Source organism: Hippoglossus stenolepis, chromosome 16 (genome assembly GCF_022539355.2).
Source record: "Hippoglossus stenolepis isolate QCI-W04-F060 chromosome 16, HSTE1.2, whole genome shotgun sequence".
Taxonomy (NCBI): domain Eukaryota; kingdom Metazoa; phylum Chordata; class Actinopteri; order Pleuronectiformes; family Pleuronectidae; genus Hippoglossus; species Hippoglossus stenolepis.
The window spans coordinates 17,194,179-17,216,012 of NC_061498.1; the positions used below are offsets into that span (position 1 = coordinate 17,194,179).

The 21,834-nt window shown below is 40.6% G+C and overlaps 2 protein-coding genes across 2 annotated transcripts; one reads left to right on the forward strand and one right to left on the reverse strand.

Moving 5' to 3' along the window:
- Window positions 1–28: 28 nt before the first annotated feature.
- On the forward strand, window positions 29–14,417 carry bcat2 (branched chain amino-acid transaminase 2, mitochondrial). The gene is made up of 11 exons (XM_035180057.2): window positions 29–364; window positions 2,082–2,150; window positions 2,531–2,731; window positions 2,940–3,050; window positions 4,296–4,415; window positions 4,913–5,076; window positions 10,050–10,192; window positions 10,284–10,369; window positions 10,665–10,805; window positions 11,473–11,547; window positions 12,127–14,417. The coding sequence occupies exons 1-11, from the start codon at window positions 347–349 to the stop codon at window positions 12,166–12,168; spliced, it is 1,170 nt and encodes a 389-aa protein (XP_035035948.1). The 5' UTR covers window positions 29–346; the 3' UTR covers window positions 12,169–14,417.
- A 413-nt stretch (window positions 14,418–14,830) lies between these two features.
- On the reverse strand, window positions 14,831–21,331 carry ifi35 (interferon-induced protein 35). Its single transcript, XM_035180059.2, has 10 exons — window positions 21,238–21,331; window positions 20,931–20,991; window positions 20,508–20,588; window positions 20,228–20,386; window positions 19,762–19,878; window positions 19,534–19,678; window positions 17,507–17,616; window positions 17,243–17,426; window positions 16,221–16,327; window positions 14,831–16,096 (listed from the first exon to the last, which is right to left on the reverse strand). The coding sequence occupies exons 2-10, from the start codon at window positions 20,952–20,954 to the stop codon at window positions 15,887–15,889; spliced, it is 1,137 nt and encodes a 378-aa protein (XP_035035950.2). The 5' UTR covers window positions 20,955–20,991; window positions 21,238–21,331; the 3' UTR covers window positions 14,831–15,886.
- Between the last annotated feature and the right edge of the window lie 503 nt (window positions 21,332–21,834).

Genomic DNA, 21,834 nt, shown 5'->3' on the forward strand with positions numbered 1-21,834 from the left:
AGTGACTTTTTCTTAATGAGGCTGAATAATACAGGTCATATCGCAAGATCTTGTTTAAGTTACTGCTTAAGTTACTGCTTTTCCCAGGATCACACGCAATGTGTGTGTATTCAAAAAAGTTCAGGTGATGAACAAACACTGATCCAGGAACAAATGTGTAATTTGTCGTGTGCTGTGGCGTGTGAGTCACAGGTCTAATATCCTGAAGGACGTCTTTTTGTTTGGGAGCTCTGTGACTTCACCTCAGCTGAGCCGCGTCTCACATTTCAAAGCGGAACGCGGTCTGAGCCTGACTCTTGTTTCCGCACGAGCACAAAATCTGGTTAATCCTCATCACGTAGCAGAGATGGCAGCCCTGCGGACGGTGAGTTCACTGACCGATGTCTGTTCTGCTAAAGTGTCTGTTAACTGGGTCAATAAATGATTCACTTTAATATGAGACTAGGAGACGAAGGGGTTTGTTTCACACGGACTGACGCCGCTGTGACCCTCCTCGCTGACATAACAGCGCAAAGGACATAAACCAAACCTCAGTCAGAAAAATGGAAACTGAATTTGTCTTGCTTGTCTAAGAAAGATACACATCACTGGAGACGGAACTCAACATCTAATCTGAATCGTCTAGTTTCGATGGGAAAATCGTCCAACATTTTAGACCGTTTCTTATAAAATATAAGCTTTTTAAGTTTAAGAATGGTGGTAGACTAACCGTTTCCATTCACCTTTTAGAAACGTATTTCTAGTAGATAGGTAGTATGCCGAATTGAAAAGTATATCCCACCGATACTGAATAAGTCGAAGTTTCTATCTGTGTGATTGTGCAAGCACAGTCAAAAGCCGGTATTTGTTAAATCGTCCTATTTGTAAATGCAGTCTTGGTGTCGGACTAGAGGGGCCAGTTCTTTATGGGGCTATAAGACGCATATCTGCAGAAAACATCGTACGTATATTATTACAATGTTACGCCTCTGTTACGTATTCCGTCTTTGCAATTACTCAATTTAGCTAACTTATGCTATCTCAGGTGCTAGCTGCTACAAATGCTCGCAGGTGTTAATTCAATTCTAGTTTAATTCCAGACTGCGGGTCGAACATGAACAAAACCAGGATCGAATGTGACGTGCATGTAATTAACACGTGCACGTCACAGATTAATTAATTAGTGTAGTGTAGTGTAGCTGATCAAAGCCATGATCGTAATCAAAGCAAAACTTGCATCATCCATTCAACTGAACGCACACATCGACTCACTCCTGCAGCTGAGCCTCAGTGCAACTTGTTGTGGGAATCACCGAGACACCACTTCCACTGTTCTCTGCACTGACTCTCACGTGGCTGCATGTGTTTTTAATGAAAATGTTAGCGGTACGTTGAAAATTAGCACGAACAGTAATAAGTATGTTACAGGCTGTTGTCCATCCTTGGGGCCACTTTTCCAAACCACATAGGTTCCTCACCTTGCATTCCTCCAGTAACCTGCAAATGTGCCTGATTCTATTTGCAGCACTGGCTGTTGCCTGCAGGCATGTGACTACCTAATGGACCCAGTAAATACAGAATCACTGACATGTTGCTCCAGTGTATTCCCATGATTGGAGATATAATACCATGGTTATGTTGTATTTGACTGCATTAGTTTTAAAGGTTCACTGTGTAAGATTTAGGTCAAAGGGATCTATAGGCAGAAATTCAAAATGAAATAATCCTAATGATGTTCTCACCAGTGTTTCTCATCTAAATTGTACAAATTGTTGTTTTCTTTACCCTTGAATTGGCCCAAATATATCGGGAGCGGGTCCTCTCCACGGAGGCCGCCATGTTGTTTACAGTCATCCAGACTGGACAACTAAACACCTTTAGATTTTTTTATGAAAACTAAGTAGGTTCTCTGTCATGTTTGGAAGGGGAGGGTGAGGTGAGGGGTGTTCAGCTGCAACATGCAACTTCACCTCTAGACATCTCTAAATTCTACACACTGAACCTTTAATTAGGTTTTCCTCGTAAACTGCCTACTGAGTGTTTGTAGATCTCCACCGTTACTCTGCTGTGGTGCTAAGAGCTTTGTCACATTACTTTTGCAGGCACTTCATGCACGACATGTTCAGGCACTCCCCTTCATTGGCTCGCTGCGATTCGCCAGCGTCTTTAAGGTAACAGGGAAATATTTACATGCATCTTCAACCAGTGTGATTAGTACACTGGCCCCACTGAGCGTGCCTGGTGTCTGGACCATTATATGAAGACGGAAGTGGCCTATTTTCAAGTTGTCCAGAATTTAAACCTTTGTTTCCCCTCTGTCTTTCCCTCACTGTCTGCCTGTTGCCATTATTTAATTCAGTTTAATTGAACTTAATTGTGTCTAATTGATCAGCTCTTTACAAAGCTCCATTATTTCCCTGTCAAAGCATGCCGTCAATAATACCAAGTTAAAATCATTTGTTGTATCCGTGGCCGGCTCTGCTCTATCTCTCGTCCCGTCGACTTCTGTTTCTCCGCGGTTCTGCGGCTCGCTCGTCCGTCTCCATCTCAGGCTGCAGATATCAACATCGAACGCAACACGGCATGCAAGCCGAAGCCCGACCCCTCCACCCTGGTGTTCGGCAAACAGTTTTCCGATCACATGTTGACCATCAACTGGTCGGAGAAGGACGGTTGGGAGGCTCCTCAGATCAAACCTTTCCAGAACCTGTCGCTGCACCCTGCCTGCTCGGCCCTGCACTACTCCATAGAGGTGAGAGAGGAGGGCCCTGCCAACATGAAGCATGAACCAGCACATACATGTACATCAGATCTGAAACTGCGTACTTTAAACTGAAAAAAATAAACATGTTAGGGCCTTTTCAATATGTCAAGACTTTTACCTGTTTCCTACACTTTTTGCCCCACAGACTGAGAAGTCATATTTAGTGTTGTGTGTTTCTGTCTGTTTTTTTCTGCAGCTCTTTGAGGGCATGAAGGCGTTTCGTGGAACCGACAACCAAATCCGCCTCTTCAGACCCATGCTGAACATGGAAAGGATGCATAGGAGCTCTGACAGAAGCTGCCTGCCGGTGAGTTCGTACCCCAACTCATCCTCAGAAACGCTCACACCCCATCAGTGAGGGCTCTCGGTAGGGTTCTGTTGTGTTTGGTTTTAAGTCAATATTTTGTATCTTTACACATGACCAGCTGCTCGTACAGTTATTTCCACAGAATTTCATAATTCTGGACAAAGCCTCGGTTCTGACAGACATGAATAAACTCATTCCCTCATGTATTGAATGAATGAATTATTGATTGAATGAAAAACTGGATTTTGGCTCCACCTTTGCTGCACCTTCACACAACATGTGAAGTGAGGTGAGGGGAGGTAAGCCTACAGCACTGCTTGCATACAAAGACAAACAAACAGTTGCGCTCAAACCAAGTTCACACACTGTAGTTGTCACTAATTCATCTAAATATTTATCCTGCTAGAAATTCAGTTTCAGGAGCAGTAAGTCAAGTGTAAAATCAGGCTAAAAATTGTGTTTTATGAACTAGGCATTAGTTTCTCTAATTAACCTAACCTGCATGTGTTTGGACTGTGGGAGGAAACCAAATGACCAAGAAAAAACCTACACAGACACAGGGGAGAACTCGCAAACAACATTGTTGCTACTACGTGTCAGTGTGAACCACTGCACCAACTATCTGAACTACCACTTAAACCTGAAGGACTGAACTGACACCAGACTTCCTGTTTTATGTGTCGTCCTCTGTGCCTGAACTAACACGTTAAAACCAACACAGCATTCTCCTCGTTGTGGTTTCACATTCTTCTTATTCTTTAAGGCAGGCTACATTACAAACAACAAACTATTAGACATTACACCCCTGTTGCGCAACATTCCTATTTTTTTTGGCACAAATCCCAGCCCTGATTCAAGAGTCAGTACTTCATCCCGAGGTGAGGACACACTGGTAATACAGATGGCTGATTACAGTAAATCACATGACGATCCAACACCATGTGAGGTGAATCCATTCTTCTCTGTCACATGGGAAAGAAATTATTAAAGACAATGTTTCACCGTTAATGACTAAATATTAGTTGTGGATGGTTGATGCACAAAAACTGTATTCATTGATAATTTGTATCTTTTCAGGTTGAATTAAAAAACACTTATGATAATCCATGACATTGAATGTAAAGTCTCACACCACAGGAAGCAGCAGTCTGCTTCACCTGAAGTCAAGTGTCACATTTGTCCAGAGTCAGACTGTGTTGCCAAAAAAGAGCCCCAAGTTAATCCCCTCGTCTTTCTTCTTGGTAGTTGTTTGATAAAGCTGAACTGCTGGGGTGCATCAGGAAGCTGGTGGAGATCGACCAAGAGTGGGTCCCCTATTCCCAGGACGCCAGCCTCTACATCCGACCCACGTTTATTGGAATTGAGGTGAGCTTTGGCATCAATGAACAAAATGCTGTGAGGAGACAATATACACCTGTAAACTATATTATTATAATCAATATAGTCATTATAATAATTATTATTGGTACTGTTTGCCTCAGTATTTAAGCAAGTATCAGTTTTAGCACACGGTTAAATGCTGTTTAATTGGTTAATCTACTGTTTTCTGACCATATCTAGGTCCAGGTTACATTAATCAGATTAATGATATTATGAGGAATTATTGTTGTACACAGCCGAGAAGTGCTCATGACAATGTGATGAAAATATCAATAGATTAATGTTTGTCCCTTTTGATTCATTCTTTGACTGTCATGAGTGATATCAATAAACAGTATCTTCAAACGTCCATCATTTAATTTGTTTGTGTGGATAAAGTTGTATTAAATGCTGGTGAGCACAGCACTCACTGACTACTGTCATACAAACTGTCTCCCTGCCTCTAATAACCTGTCTTTGCCTCTTCCAAACCTCTCGTTCAGCCGTCTCTTGGCGTGTCTCGGGCAGGAAAAGCCATGATCTTCGTCATCATCGGCCCAGTGGGCCCCTACTTTGCCACAGGGTCCTTTAACCCTGTGTCTCTGCTGGCGGACCCTTCTTATGTCAGAGCTTGGAAAGGAGGCGTCGGGGCGTACAAGATGGGAGGGTAAGTTCAGCTTCTTTCCTCTTTTTCTCACACCTGAAGTCTCTGTTATATATATATTTTTTTTACATTTGATCTGGTTAGCTTCTTCTTCACATTGTAATTTGTGGAGCGCACTAAAGAAATGTGTATGAACGTATGTATGACGTACGTCCTGACGTCATCACCTACATGAGCTGCACCTACCTATACTTGATACTGATTGGTTTGTAGACGGGCGTGCAGCTGACGTAGGCGTGTCTTCATTTCAGCTGGTAGTAGACTTTCTGTTTGAAGTGTAAACATAGATAATATAAAAATAGGACACAAAATTTGAATATAAAAATTTCAAAAAAGCTATAAAAACCAGGGGAGGAATTATGCAATATGTACAGTAAGTCCGTTATTTGCCAGGGTAAGTTAAAGTGTCAAAGTGTCGCTGTCACAGGCAGGGGTATCAGTGCTGTTCAGTGGTAGGGTCCCATTGATGAGGCCAGCAGCAGTTGGGGAAAAAACTGTTTTTGTGGCGTGTGTCGTGTTCTTTTATCCTTAGGTAGAGAGAAGAGTCGGTCTTGGTTCAAAAAAGTATTTATTTAGAAGCAAGGAAAAGCTACTACATAGCTATGGGCACTCAACGTACAGCCCCAGGCCGTCTAATACCGCCGGGGAAGTCTAGAGTCGCGCCGAACGGACGACAGGTGCAATATTTATAATAGTAGGTCGAACTTCATTGGTCAATAACGAGGGGGAGTCACCGTGGCTAGTGCACAGGCTGGTCCCAGCCTCTAGGCACTGGAATCCGCCAATGATGAGGAGCTGCTCCCCGTTTCGCCCCTCCTCTGACAGTAGCTGGGAAAATCTTCACATTTCTGACAGTTTGGTTTGGTGTTTTTAAAACGCCTTGAATTGGCTGACGGCTTGTGAGTCTTCAGTATGGCATGTGCCTTTCCTATCTGTCCTTCAGACCCTAGTGGCAGCTGCTTGAATTCTTTCTAAGGGTTTGTCACAGTTTCTTAAGAAAACAGTGCATTCATGTATGTGTGATGTTTTTATAAAGCTAATGGAGTTTAGGCTGTAATATAGTAAGTTGGGTATGAGAACAAGTTAAAGTACAGTGTATTGTATGCCACAGATGTACAGTCTTCTCAAACAGGCATTATTAGACAGGTGCAAGACTGAACTGCGATGTGACGCACACACACACACACAACAACCAACTTCAAGATTAAAACCAGCCAGCAACGGCTTCTAAAAGTCACTATGTGAAGGCCGCACATTCTCCCACATATTCAGCCCAAACTGCCCCTGCCCCCACCCCTGTCTAACATACTGCATTTGTTTAGAGTTCAGTTTCATTGCCATCTTCACAGACACACACTCAAAGAAAAACATAGATTTTAGTCGTAACACGTGTGGTTTTGATCCTGATCGCCCCGCAGCCTCCTGCCAGAGAAAAGTGCCTCTAAGAGTCCATGTCCAGGGTGGGAGGGGTCGGCCGCAATCTTACCTGCACGCCTCAGAGTCCCTGCTGAGCTGGTGTTGGTGACGCTCTCGGATTGGGGCTGGTCATCGTGGGGGATGGTGTCAGTTTCTGTCCCATTGTCTGGCTGAAAGGGTTGTACTTTGTGATCTGCCCTTTCCAGACAGAAGCAGATTCCTTAGCTGAGAAATGGTGTTGGAGTTTCTCTCTGTCAGAGTGTACTCCAGAATAGTTCCACGGATGAACTCGAAAAAGATGGAAATAAATCCGCTGGAGTTGTTTCCTTGATGTTCATGAGCTCTTCTCTGGTGAAAGAGCTCAGAGTATCGCAGCAGAAAACTAAGTTAACACACAAAACGAGACAAAAGTGCTTCAGGCTTCGTACTCCACACTAGTTCAAGTGCAAAGGAATTCCCTCATTCAATCAACATATCGACTGAGGCGCACACTGCAAGCAAGACTAATTCTATCTCAACTTTTAGCAATTTGTCTGAAAGTCCAAACTTTCAAACAAAAAGTGTTTTCTTGTTTTCACGCAAACGAACCGAAACATGGTTTAGGTTGATCGAGACTGAGACCAACTCCTTTTGTTTTACAAAATTAGTTTGTCAGGACCGTGGTCGGCGGTACCTTTCACACCTGTTATATCGGTTGCAACTAAACTGAAAAGTCAGAAGGTCCAGACCAAACAAAGTGCAAAAAGTAAACTGACCCTTAAAGGTCCAGTGTGTAAGATTAGGGTGAAAGGGATATATTGACAGAAATGTAATATAAAATAATCCTATCCTAAAGTTATCTTTCATGTTTGGAAGGGGAGGATGAGGTGAGGGGTGTTCAGCTGCAACATGCAACTTCACCACTTTATGTCACTAAACTCTACACACTGCAACTTTAAGATTAAAAGCAGTGCAGTGCAGCCATTGACCTGGTTGGTCATGTGCTAAATTTCATGCTATCCTTATATATCCGACTCCTACTACATGACTTCTCCTTGATGTTCTTTGTACTAATTTGCTTTTGAAGCTTGGAAAGACCTGTGACAGAGGGGACTGAATCGTGTGCTTAAAAACAAGAGGGTGGAACAAGAGTACTTTTTCAAGCAAAGATATTTTGTTGCCAGGCATCTGTAGTAGATTATTCTTGGATAATGTCCAAGAAGGTGCGGAGGGTTGTGTGTGTTGTTTTAATTGTGATGCAGATAGATATGGGTGTAAGCAGCCTTTTTTAAACCACAGAGGCTGAAATGTGATCACTGATATAACTGGTTTGACTAGTCAAATAGGATGAAACATGATGCAAGTTATTACACCAGAGCTCTTCCTGCTGTGACAATCAGAAATGTGTAATTGAGCTGCGATTCTCCTCAAAATCAAATACAATCAAGGTAAGACAAAGGCAAAAAGAATAAAATCTCTTCGAGAACTTTTCAGAAAGTGACACGAAAACTGTTTCACTGCAGGAGACCTTTTATTTCTTGCTTGAAAAAATCCTAACTCAGCAGAGAAGGTTATTATAGTGTAGATCCCTCCAGTTTTTGCTCTGCAGATATCATCCTGTAATCGCCTGTAATTTCACAGAGCCTGTAATCACAGGCCTGCTTCCACATGACTGTGGCCTACCAAACTAGCACCCGCTCAGATCCAGTGCAATTACATAACACCACCCAACACCCACTCGACTCACTAAGCCAACAAAATCGAATCCCCTCCCCCCAAACAGCGTGCACGCACGTCAACTATCAGGCCTGATTTAGCGCCAATGGCCACGCGGCTGCAGAATGGTAGATGTGTTGTTTGTTTATCGTGGGGTTATTTGTGTTAAGGCTCTAACAAACCTGCAAAGTTTCATCCCATTTTTTTATTTATTTGGGGTTTTTTTGGGGGGTATATTTACTTTTTTCCCCTGTCAGTTAACTCACATTCAGGGTTTCTGTGGGGTGTCTGTCTTAATTATGTCAACTTTCATTTAACGCTAATTCCGTCATGCTTTAAAATGAGTCCTTTTTGAGAGAAATGTTCCATATGTTGTAGTTCTTTCACAGAGATACAGATAGTGGCAAAAACCTAATAAAACTACAAGCAACCGACTGTCTCTGTCTGTAGTTGGAGAGATATCTTCGTGTTTCCAGGGTTGTTTACTACTCAGCTACATCATCTTATATTCAATTATGGGGAAGTTCAAGAATTTTTGGGACTCCGATTTTCCACGACTCATGTTGCTTTAGGTTGCTTTAGGTCGGCTGGATGTGTAATCAGCGATTTGTTTGCTCACATATTAACAACTTAAACGAAGACAACAGCAGTTCAGAGCTGAGTGCTCCTCTGTGGCCAATGAATCTATAAGTGCAGTTTGAACGTTGACTGATAAATTTCCACAGCTAAGTATGACTCATCACTTGAGTCTCAATCTTAAGTTGTATTGTTCATTGTCCGTTGAGATCCTTTCAGTCACAAGGATGTTTTTCTTTTGCAGAAGTCATGGTAGAGCAGCATTTTTCTGTCTTTTTACTTCTTGGCAAGAGTGAAACATTTCAGTGCAACAATAATGTTTTGTTCAGTAAAAGAAGCACAGTGCGTATCTCACAAGACAACAATAACCAACTGAAATGATTCCTGAATCCCCTGTTGACAATTGTCAGTAGGATCCTTCCTCCTCACCACAAACACTTGTCTGTCAGGGCTGGAATAAGAAATACACTTCCACCTCTTTTCATTTCAAATTTCTTAGTTGCTCATGACATTACTTAATTCTTCTCAGGTATTTTGGAAAATACTGAGTGTAACTGAGAAATGTTATGCTATGAACCAAATACATTTTTTGGTGATAGAATAAAGGAAAAAGATGAATTAATAACACAAATCACAGCAGGAAAAAGCTTATGCGTTACTTTTAATGTCAATGACTGCTCCGTTCCATCTATCTGTCAATGATCCAGTCAGCAAGAAGAATAACAGTACTTTGGAGCAGGAGCAACTGAATGGGTTGCATTAAGATGGATGACTCGTCTCCATTTCCTCCCATTGTACAAAAATAAAGCCAAAATATTCCATATATATGCCATCTTGTTCTTTTGACGTCTTTTGGAGCCAGAGTCTGCGCAGTAGTGATCGTGGTCTGGAGCTCAGCGGTCAATCATGACGTCTCAGACCATTTTTATAGCATCAAATAATTATTTAAAACCAAACATGAACAAAAATCAATGTGATTTAAAACTACCTAAAATGACAGAAATCACCCTTCAGAAAAATTTAACATGTGCTTTAATTTTTTTAGTTTGGTCCCTGTCCCATCTGCAAACACAGAGGAGGCAGACCTAGCACCGTTTGGTGGTCATACTTCTTCATTTATAGTTAGACGCTGTCTGTCCCACCTTGATTGTGGACAAGCTCCATGAAATAAAAAAAAGATGTAATTTTTTATCAATGAGCATTATGTCCCCAAAAGAATGAGCAGTAATCAAGCAAATCAGAAGAGAGACAGCAAACTTACCTCTGAAACCTGACATCTCTTTATCCAGTAACTACGGCCCCACCATTCTGGTGCAGAACGAGGCGGTGAAGCAAGGCTGCCAGCAGGTCCTGTGGCTGTACGGAGAGGAGGAGGAGATCACTGAAGTGGGCACCATGAACCTCTTCATCTACTGGACCAATGAGAAAGGAGGTCAGACTCGTTAAGTTTTCTTACAGGAGTTGCTGAGTTTATCTACTGTTGTACGTTGGCATCTGATGAGTGCGTGCGTTTGTCTCTTCAGAGAAAGAGTTGTTGACCCCTCCTCTGGACGGCATCATTCTCCCAGGAGTCACCAGGCAATCTCTGCTGGACCTCGCCAGAACCTGGGTAAGACGTCCAGAGAGAGGACCAAACACAGTCCTCTACAGCACAGCTGTTGTCATAAACATGTTCAAATTCTACTACACATGGGATTTGTAATCTGGATTTCCGAACTTCAGTGTAGTTGCTCGCGGAGGCTGTTGCTTTTTCCAAAACTCAAGTTTGTACAAATTTGACATAAAACACAATTTGTTTGAATGTATTTTACTTTATATTTAAAGAGCACTAAACAAAAATGTTAAACAGCAGTGCTTAAAGCTTTTCAGCTCATCTCATTGCTCATGGTTTTTTTGTGTTGCAGGGGGAGTTCAAGGTGACAGAGCGCACGATGGGCATGAAGGAGCTGCTCGGGGCTCTGGATACTGGAAGGATCCAGGAGATGTTCGGAGCAGGCACAGCCTGCGTGGTCTGTCCTGTCGGCAGCCTCCTCTACAAAGGAAAGGTCCGTAGTTCAACTCGTGCAAATAACAACGATTCCTCCTTGTACACAAAAAATTCTCATGGAGTTCCACAAGGTTCTATAATGGGACCTACCTACTGTACTTTTTACTTTACATATCTTTCCCATAGGCAATATTATCAGAAAGCATCACAAATATTTCCACTGTTACGTAGATGACACCCAGCTGTGCTTATCTATGAAGTCATATGAATCTAATCACTTAGTTAAACTTCAGGAATGACTTAAAGACAGTAAGGCCTGATGACCCAGAACTTTTTACCTCTAAAATCAGACATAACTGAAGACATGTTCGACTGATAAATCATTGAGTACGCTTACCTGTAATGAGAAGGTGCTTGGGGAGTGTATACTAGAGTGGGCTCATGCCGTAATTCATGGTTGTGTTTGTAATCAGAGACTACTTTGTGTTTGTTTCAGTTTGATGGAATTATTTCATACATGAGTACACATTGCTCAGGAGTCAGGTTTCCTTCTCTAATCATGGTGGCCAGGTTTATATTTTGCATGACGCTTAGGACCCAGGTTTCTGCAGAAAATCGACTGTAATCCAGTTACTGAAATGAAGGCAGATGCACTGATGGTAAAAAAATCTTTCTAAAGGACTAAAATGTAAACAACAGAATTTGCTTTTCTCTTTCTCTCTCAGACGTACCAGATCCCGACCATGGAGAACGGTCCAGATCTGGCAAAGAGGTTCTACAAAGAGCTTACTGATATTCAGGTAGGTGCACTGATACGACTCCTCCATGTTCAGCTTTTACTCTCACAACACGCTGCAGTTTCTGTAGAACCAAGTACGATGTCTAAACATTAAAAAAATCTGACCTTAATATACTGAAAATCTTCAGTTGTGTAGAAGAAATTCTGATTCCTTTTGAAATTAATTTGGATATCAACTGATTCAATAATTGTCTTCATTCTCAATATGATCTGCAGATTATTGTTTTTGTGATGGTTAAATTTTTTTTTAAACATGATGAGAATGTGACCCTTCAAAGAGATAATCAGCCAATTCTCACATCATAGAAATTGAAACTGTTCAAATGATGATTTGATAAAATGACTGAAACTGTTCAACTGTCTAAAAAGTTCCAGTTTAGTCGATCGTTTGATTAATCATTTTATCAACAGGTTGTTTAATCACAAGATCAAAATGTTTTTATTACAGCTGATTTATTGTTTTTTATTTAAAATGCAAATAAAGCTGCTTTAACTTTCACATTCACAACGCTACAGCAAATATTTTCTGCCTTTTTAATTTTCTGCCTTGTTTTTCTCTCTTGCTCCCTTTCTCACCCAGTATGGACGTAAAGCAAGCGAATGGGCACCACTTGTCGTTTAAACGACCAATTTGCACATGCCCCATAATTCCAGTTCGGATGACCAGTACCCCCACCGTACCACTCCCTTCCTTTTAACCCATTAATGCACTCCTGCTACTTCTTTACCGAACCAGAGGGGACGGACCCTTCTCGTCGTCGTTTCTTCTCAGGCAACATTTTCACGGATGTTCCTTTCTCTATGGACTCTCATTAGAAGACGGTTGGTGGTTTTAATGTAACGAGAAACAATGTTAACAACTATATGCAGTATTTCTGACTTGACACAACCCTTCACTTAGAGGTTTGAACTATCGAGCAGGAAAAACAGCGGATATAGGAAGAGAAAAAAAAACAGAAGATCAAAAAGAAATCAGTCAATAATCAAAAATGAGATGTGCCTATGTGGTGATGTCTCTTGAGTTGATCTTTACACCACACATCCAATTCTGTTCAAGTGTTTGTCCTTGTATTCACTTGTTCATTCACTTGTTCATATTGAGGAGCACAAATGTTAATTATCATCATCATCAACATTGAATTCTTAAAACTATGACGGAGTATTAGGGCCATACTGAAGAAAACAAATCTGAGATTATAAGGATAAAGTAAATATTACGAGAATAAATTCATAATTGAATAGATAAAGTTGTAATTTCTTAAGAAAATAGTTGGAATGCTACTTGAATTAAGTTGTAGATTATTTACAAACAAATATTTACTGGAAAAAATTAGAACATTATGAGAATAAAGTCTTAACTTAATGAGAAAAGTCCTCATATTTTTATTTTCGGTAATTTCCATCAAGGAGAACCTGTGCTTGCTGGAGTTCCAATCTCATTGGTTGTTTAGAAACTATGGAACCCCTTTAAATATCATGCAGATGTAACTAACACCTCACAGTCGACCACTATCAAACGTTTCCTCCAAGTCCGTGTGGTTCTTTCAGTTTCTTACAGAATCTTTTTAACGTCCTGATGCTTTTGATAACGTTGAGCTGATGAGACATAAAATTAAGAATTTCATTATTTGTGGAACCTATACTAAAGGACAACTTAACAAGATGCTCCACTTTCCTCTTTTAAAAGCAGGCGACAGAAAGATCTTCTCACATTCTCCCTCTAAACTGACATTTAGCCGAAAATTGAGACTTTATCCACGTAACATTATAATGTAATATTTAACGTTATTACTCTATACTCGTAGTATTACAATTTTATTCCCAAAATCTCCCTCTAAGTGACCTTACTACTCCGTTGTGGGGAGAAAAAATAGGCACACACTGATGTATTTTAGAAATAGGAGTTTCAATATTTGCAATAATAAAGCTGCAGTGTATTTGGTGTGTAGGACTTAGCATTAGACAGCATTTTAGTGAGTACTGTCTCTTATCAACAAAAGTATTACGAAGAACTTCACCACAGAAAATACTTCTATTAACATTAACCTGTTCTACTTGCAAACAACCCTGTGGGGTTTTCCGCTGAAAACATTTTAGCTGTTACATGTGAGTAAATGAAATCAGATGTACACACATAGCAAGATGTGGTTTTGTTGCTGTCGTGCACATAATGATCTGACAGAGTATATTGTCGTCGGGGGGCCATGTCACTTTGACACTGAGTTTGAGTTTGCACTGACCTTGGGAGATGACAGGTACGTTATCTGAGCGTGACTCAGCTGCAGGAAACGGAAGCACGAGCCGCTTTTTAAATGTTTTTGTTGGTTTTAGTTTTGTCATGAGTGCGACGACTGCACACGGATGATACCAGGCGAGGTCAAAGTGAACACAGTGCACACAGTCGACCTAAACGCTGTAGAGGACTGTGGTGTCGGCAGTTACTCCTGAACCTGTTACTGTGTGATCACTATGAAAACAATGTATAGCAACAAATAGATTGTTATTTTAGAGGTTTTTAAATTATTTGATTTTCCTTTGTATTGATGTGAGATTAGGTCGACTTGTCTTCCAAAGTACTTGGCTGTCACCATTGTTTTGCTGTATTCTCGGCTTCCTGTCCCTCGCTGGTTTTCCCTCTTTGAATGTATTTTTATTTTTACACACACCTGTCTGTCCCTCTCTTCTGTCCAAGTGCCTGACCTCGGTCTGTTTGCTTGTTGCTGTCAGCTGCTGTCTTGTTTTTTTCCACTTTGTGTACTTGGAGTTTTAGCCGGATTCTTCTAAGTAAAGTCAGTTTAGATATTTTTTCTTTTTTAAGGGTGCTGTTACTTTTAAGTGGCTGTTTTTACAATAAACCTGATTTGAGGTGTGTCCAGTCTCCTTCCTTTTGTGTGGTCATGCTGTGAACACAGTAACTTAACAATGACATTATCAGTATATCAATAGATTGTGTTGTAAAATGTCATTAAAATTAGACTCATTCTTTTAAACTTCAGTTTTCACGAGTCCTGTGAATATGTGAACATATAGATTTACTGAACGTGCACAAGCTCAGAGGCCTGAGAGCTCAGAGCCTCTGTATCAAGCAACTATTCATATTGTTTATGTTTGAAAGTCAGAGTTAAAATCAAAGACTGTAAATAAAGATGGACGACGAGTCTCCATCTTTAGTTAATGAAGCCAAAATATATGCGAATGCTGCCATCTAGTGCATCTGGAGCGTGAGTCTGTGAAGTAGCAGTCGAGGATGGAGCTGTGGAAGGGCCAATCAATCAATCAATCAATCAATCAATCAAATTTTATTTGTATTGCTCATATATACACAAATTTGTCTCTTAGGGCTTAACAAGGTGCGACATCCTCTGTCCCTAGCCCTCAACAAGAGTGAGGAAAAACTACCAGAAAAACCCTTATGACGGGAAAATGTAGAAACCTCAGAGAGGGTCACATGTGAGTGATCGCTGATTAATGCAAGAACGAGAATGACATTAAGAAGAACTCATTCCTCAGCCAAGGCCCATCATTCACCCTAAATTCAATCCATCTCTACCAAATTACATACATTTAAAAATACCTCTGATTTGTTTTCATTAAGATCCACTAATTATTCACTAACCCCATCTGTTAAAATGTCAAATCACACAATGTTTAAGAAAGTGATTAAAAAGTTCCTGGATTCGCACCTTTGTGCCGATTCACGTCAAAATGTAATGAGTTTTTATTGAAATCTGTTCAGTAGTTGCATAATCCTGCTGACAAACAAATGGATGGTGAGAAAACATTAACTCCTTGGCAGCAGTAATTGTTAATGGAAAACATTTGTCAGTTTAAACCCTAAGAAATGTCATAACTTGGTTCCTTAATATCCTAACTTCCACCACAAGAAATATGAACAGAATATAAAGCTTTTTTCAGACATGAACTCTAGGAAAATGTCTGGAAAATTGTGTCTGGAGTTTGTCTTTCACATGAAGAACACAGCAGGAGTTTTTCTGGGTCAGACGCTTTCACAAAAACAGTAAAATGCCCAGGGCTTTCAGATGAGGGGTGTCATCTGAGTAGAGCATGCAGGAGGCCGATCAATTCCGCTCTGTTCACAGCACATCGATGCCAGTGTTGTCTTCTATTGTCAAAAGAATTTGAATTTTCCTGAAATTGTCCTGCTGTATTCACATGTGCCCACTGTGAGCATTTTCCAGACATTTATTCGGGGGTAATTCAGGAGAATGTCCAGAAATCAGTGATTGTGTGAAGCAGCTTTAGACTAAATAAGGTGTGTCCTATCTTTACATCTGGACAGTGGTGTCTTCATAAGGTTTTCTGGAGCTGCAGGAATGAATCTACAGTTTACTGCTGCCCTTTTTGGGGGCGATGCTCTCGAACAGCGCCGTGGTGTGCTGACCCAGCGGGTTGTAGAGAAAGGCTTCGAGTTCTCCTCCACCATTGCCGCTTCTCTGGAAGTGGATTTCCACGAGATCTTGCAGGCTGTCGTGCTCCACTTGGGGGATACCTGTCAGAAGCACCGTCCGCGGGCACACCATCATCTTGGTCTGGAGGGGGAATCACCACAGTTAAATCAGGTGACTGCGACTTCATCTACATTTGAAAGAAAATGACACCTGTGGCATTTCAGTCTTTTCTCCCGCCTTGTGTTCCCCCCGTGCTGATACTTACCTCTAGGTTTACAATGTTTCCGTTCAGAAAAGGAGTCACTCTCACAGTGTGCTTCTTCTTTTGGAGCTCTATGTCGTGGAACTCTAGATCTGTCAAACCTTTGGCAACTGACAGCAGAAAGAGTTTCATCAGTAGGAGATCCAGACTAAAATGCAGGATAAATTCTACTTCCTGTGTGACAGATAAACCACAGTTCGCTCTCAGGGGCATTTAAAACTAAACAGTATTATAATACTAGTGGTGATTTTGAAGACATGGACATAAAGACTGCAAATTACAACACCAGCAATAGTTGGAACAACAATATCAATCATCACTACACTACACGGTTAATCACACACACAACTGTTATATATATGTCAAAGAATATACTTTTTAAATGCACTGGTATCGGATCAGTACATGCTATCGGCTGATATGCAAAGGAATCAGAACTGGTGTCAGGAAGTAAAAAATTGGTATCCGAACATCTCTTCTACCGGAGGTGAATGCAAACCATTGCTAACACTTGTGCCAAGTTCACACTATATGACTTCCTGTCTTGTGATGGGAAGCTCACAGTGGTTGTGTGTTCTTACTACATGATTCGGTCACCAGTTATTTCAAATTGTTTTGGATTCGGCTGCTAAGAAGTTTACCCCTGAAACTCCAGAAGTGTTTTGTGGACTCAAACACTTCCCCCACCCCTCTATCAGCATAGTGGTGAATAGATCATGAGTGAATTTTCATTTTTTAACGAACTATCCCTTTAACAAGGCTTTGTTGTCATAAAAACAAGAGACATCCCTGCTCCCACTTTTCACCACTGCTGTTCCTGGTTTGTAGTATTTTCTGTGACTAAGCAGACAATTTCCTTCCTGTTACAGGCACACACATGCCAAGTGTACGTGAATGGTCATGTGATGTGTGTTTCCTGTGTCGGTGGACGAATATTCTGATATCGAGTTAAAACGCTTATCAGGACAGAGGTCGTTTTCGTTTTAAGACTCAAACGCATGACTGTGGAAGTAGTAGTCTCTCACTGTGATTCTCCAGGAACGTGAGGACCACAGTCCCAGAGTCGGGCAGGAATTCACAGTGCTCCACCTCTCCGCCTCCGTTCCTAGCCTTGTGGAAGTGGATCTGCAGCCTGCTCAACAGAGTCTCTATGTCCATTTTTGGCAGGTTGGAGATTAATATACGTTGAGGACAAACTTCAGAGTGGATCTGCAGGACAGAGACGAGCACAGATCAGTTACAGGAAGCTGATACTGAATCTCATTCAGCCTCTTTTGTTTTGCTGTCACCTCCACCAGCCTGGGCAGCATCAGCTGAACGGGCTGAGCCTCCATGGTGATGCGACACTCGTCATCCAGCTTCACCTGATGCTTCTTCATGCTCAGGATCCTCTTGGCCACTGACGACAGAGGGAACACAGAGTTATTCAGGATTTTAGAGCGGTACACTTCACCAGACGAACACTATACAAAACATGGAGGTATTTTCAATGCAGTGGATGTAGTCGATCATTAGGACTTGTTGAACCCTCTGCTTTCCACCATCATGTTGTACGTACATGATGATGTTTCATCACATGTGGTGAGAAACGTGATAATAATGCACAGTGACGTGGGAGGGGAGCAAAGAAAAATGGGTATATCAAAAAAAATGTGTTAAGAAATATTTTGTTTGAGTTCCTATATATAGATTTCTTTTTCTTCAATATGTTTTTTGTGTTCATTTGGCAAAATTTGCTGAAAGAAACATGTCAAATATTTGTATTTATTTAGTTTCTAACATATTTTCGGTGCATTTATAATTTATTATGTTTTATTAACTTACATAACCTTTCAACTTAGGTTGGACGGATTCCTTTTTTAACAAATCTTTATTGCAACCAGAACCAATGTGAGAGACACAAATAATAAAAGTGTCCCTCCAAATAGTTTCCCCTAACAACCCACTCCGGACTTCGCTTTAATAATTTGTGCAGCTGACGGTTCGGTTAATTTAATGTCGTGAAAATATGTCAGCCATTTCCTGGTACTAAGATCGTGAGGTGGCAGCCATCTTTGAACTTCAACTTTTTGGCAGCCCTGAGGCCTCCCGGTTGCAATCTGCGCCGCCTTCACTCTATCCTGACTGTGAGTCGGCATTGAGGAGCAGGAGAGATGGACTGTGTATTATGCTCTAACATATCTTACTCAGATAAATGTGTAGCTTCCGAATGAATTAAGTTGTCACATTTTCCAGTTTGAACATTGCACGGATTTTAAAGATATGAAGCATTGGAAGATTCTCCAAGAAATGACGTCACAGTTCAAATGGTCAACCTTGGGAGCCATGTTTCTGTCCGAGCCGCACCCAGTGTTCATGTGGTTTGTGGTCATGTAGGTGCACCACAGAAACGCCCCTTCAGATTTATAAAGGGGGCCTTAAAGGGCACATGGGATGATAACCTGATGTTAGGGCCTTTCTATATTCAGTTTGAATTAAGCAAAAAAAAATTCAAAATCCATCGGAAGCTGATTTAGGGCTGACAGGAAATACCCAAAATATAATTATGATTATTTTAGTATTTGTCCTGCAGAGTATGGATGTGCAGACTGGATCAACAGAGGAAGGCAGCTCATTCATGCCTCACTGCCCCCTGGTGGTTTGATCTGGCTATGCAGGCAAGCCTCCATTTCCAACTGCATTGAATTTAAGTGAGTGAGTGAATCAAATTTTAACTCTGTTGATGAGAAGCAGAATTTAAGTACTTGCTGTAAATATTTGTGTTCGAGGATAAATGTGTAAATGTTGTTTAAAACACTAAAAAATGTAAAATTTCGATTTAGTTACATCAGCAAAATCTTCATCCTGTGGAAAAATATGATGATACAACAGAATTCACGTTGAGATAATGCAGATTACTTTCAAAGCACGCTGCAGTTTAGCTCCCTGAGATATTTCTCATGATATAGTTTGTTTCTGAATCAAAAGCCTTAAAATCGAGAAACTGGGATTTTAAGTTCCACAGTCCAGGTTCAAAACAAGAGGAGATTATGATTTTGCTGTTTTAGCTCCATCGGTGTGGAATAATCTCAACATCAGTGTGGCATTATCCAAGTCTGTGCCTCATTTAAATCATATGCAGTTTGTATTTTTTATGATTCCAGAGATTTTATTTCTTTTTTTTATTCTGTACTTTTGGCCACCTCATGTGCACCTTTGAATATGAACCTTTGGATTAAATAAATATTTTCTACCTTTAATAAAAGGAGATCAATTAATTTATAACGTGGCTGCAGGCTGGTGAAACACACTCATCTGTGATTGGTCACAAACTCACCCTCTTCCTCCTCAAACGTGATCAGTGCCGTTCCCTCCTGCATCGGATAAACGATACGCGATGTCATGTCAAACATTTGCACGTTGCCTGGATCTGCCGTCTTCCCTTTAAATACGACCATCTTATCTGGCACACTGGTGAACACCTGAAATCAACAGGTACATGGTTACTGGTTATTCGTCACAGATCGGGCTGCAGACGACGGTGCATGCTGGGAGATTATCGTACATCAGTCTGCTCTCTGAGGTGTTCATAATCGGCCTCCTCCTCCGTCAGGGCAGCCTCGACATCCTGAATCTCCTTCATGAGCTTGAACTCCTCCTGACTCAGCATATTTTGCCTTACCTGGAAGACAGAGGTTTAGACAGTGATAAAGGAAAAGCAGAGTACTGTTATTTTTCACCAATAGTACCCACGTTATTGAAAAAGCTTATTTTGCAGATTTTGAAGGAATTCTTTCATCATACTGTATTTTCCTCCCTCTGATGATTCTCTCTTTTGTCTTTATCTCTGTTTTACTTCAAACATTTTAATGATACATTTTCTCCCAAAACCATTGATTCTGTGCAAATTAACAACTGATGAAGACGTCCAAGTTTATTTTTAGATATCAAAGATCAAACAGTGCAGTTAAATCCCATGTAATTCTTGAAAGAATGGTTTTCTGATCACTTAAGTAAATTAAGAGTGGAACCATTTCACTGTCCATCTGCTCCTGGTGGGATTGCTTGTCCTCTTGCAGACTCTTGGCCAGTTTGATGGAGCGCTTCCTGCAATCCTGAGTCATCTTCTTACTGTTCGAAATGATGATGGCCAGATCATTCTGCTCCTGAACCAGCTGATCACACGTTATCTGTGGATACGGGAGTGAAACTGCAACCGTTAGGACTGCGACTAATGATTACTTTCATTTAAAATTAAAATTAAAAGCCACATTGTACCACCGTCAGATTAATGAATGAGCATCTGTTAACCTTGTAGTTGGTGATTAAGGTCTGGATTCCCTCTAAAGTTTCCTCAGATGGCGTCGGTTGCTCCATGACAAAAGAGATTTCCTGAAAACATCATGAAACACAGATTTCTCTTCAGGAGTTCAATGCAAAAAACAACTGTTATCTAAACAGTTGTTTAAATAAATACATTTATAATATTAATCATGTTATTGTCATTATTAATCAAATACTATTTATATTTATAATGTATAATAAGTGAAAGTAATAAAAACTCAAATCCAGCAGGAAATGTGTTGGCAGTTAAACCCGTAGAGAAAATGTCTGTCATGAATATCACTGATTTATAATATAATAATATTCTATAACATATTTACATTTATTTTCAAAAACACAACCTACAACAAGAAAGACTTGTTAACGTGGAGAAACAAAATGACGTCTCACCTCATCTGAAGACAGGCAGTCCATGTTTGATCAGAAATAATTCACAGACTCGTACAGCTTCCTGTCATCAACATCAGATTCATAATAACGTATTAAGACACGAGAGACAAAAAAATACAGCTAAAAAACTAATCTTATAAATGACCTGTAGACTGCTTCAACTTAAACAAAAAAGCGACTCAACAAATCTTCTCTGAGCTCAGAAAACTTTAAATAAGTCACTGGTGACTTCACTTCTGTTGTGCTTAACTGAACTTAACATTTGATTTGATTTATCTTCATTAAAAACAGCTTGGTTTAAACTCACCTCCGGTCCAGGATCAGTTCTCAGAAATCATTCCCTCTTTCACTTTCTGTTTCTCTGCAGCAGGGAGCCCTGAACGTGTCACTGTTTTCCATCGGGGGGCGCTGAATAGTACAGATGATGTTGCGTTCACGTGCATCACCAGCACCGTGGGACGGAAGTCATTAGAATTGATCTTTTTTTGCATTTCTCTCAGTTACTTAAAAGCTATTTGGACTAGACCGACCAAATTGTTATATATTCAACTCACATCTGTCTGATAATTACTCACACGACTGAATAATGTTTACATATGACAAATGATTCACTATATTTATTTAAAGAAGTCAGTGTGGCAAATGGCTCCAGCCATGGGAACGGTTGCAAACAACATGTTACAGATACAAATTTCTCTGGTTGCTGTGTCTGCCACATAAAACGGGAGCTGTCAAATCCCACTTTATAGGCTGACATTGAACTGCTGTGTTTTTACGCTTCAAAGCTCAGTACATAACAGTCACAACTTCCGGTTATTTCATTCAAAATAAGAGTCTAAACAATCCTGCTATTGACAGTATATAATACAGTCAGATATCAGTTTAATAACATAGATGAAACAAG

Bases quoted from the DNA above. Each gene is read 5' to 3' on its own strand.
- ifi35 (XM_035180059.2), bottom strand. From the start codon at position 20,954: ATGGACTGCCTGTCTTCAGATGAG. The intron at 17,617-19,533 runs GTGAGTTTGTGA...CTCTGTCGTCAG, and splicing joins CACGTTTGAGGAGGAAGAGG to TGGCCAAGAGGATCCTGAGC. The intron at 16,328-17,242 runs GTGAGAGACTAC...TTCTGCTGTCAG, and splicing joins CACGTTCCTGGAGAATCACA to TTGCCAAAGGTTTGACAGAT.
- bcat2 (XM_035180057.2), top strand. The intron at 10,193-10,283 runs GTCAGACTCGTT...TTGTCTCTTCAG, and splicing joins CTGGACCAATGAGAAAGGAG to AGAAAGAGTTGTTGACCCCT. The intron at 10,806-11,472 runs GTCCGTAGTTCA...TTTCTCTCTCAG, and splicing joins GCCTCCTCTACAAAGGAAAG to ACGTACCAGATCCCGACCAT.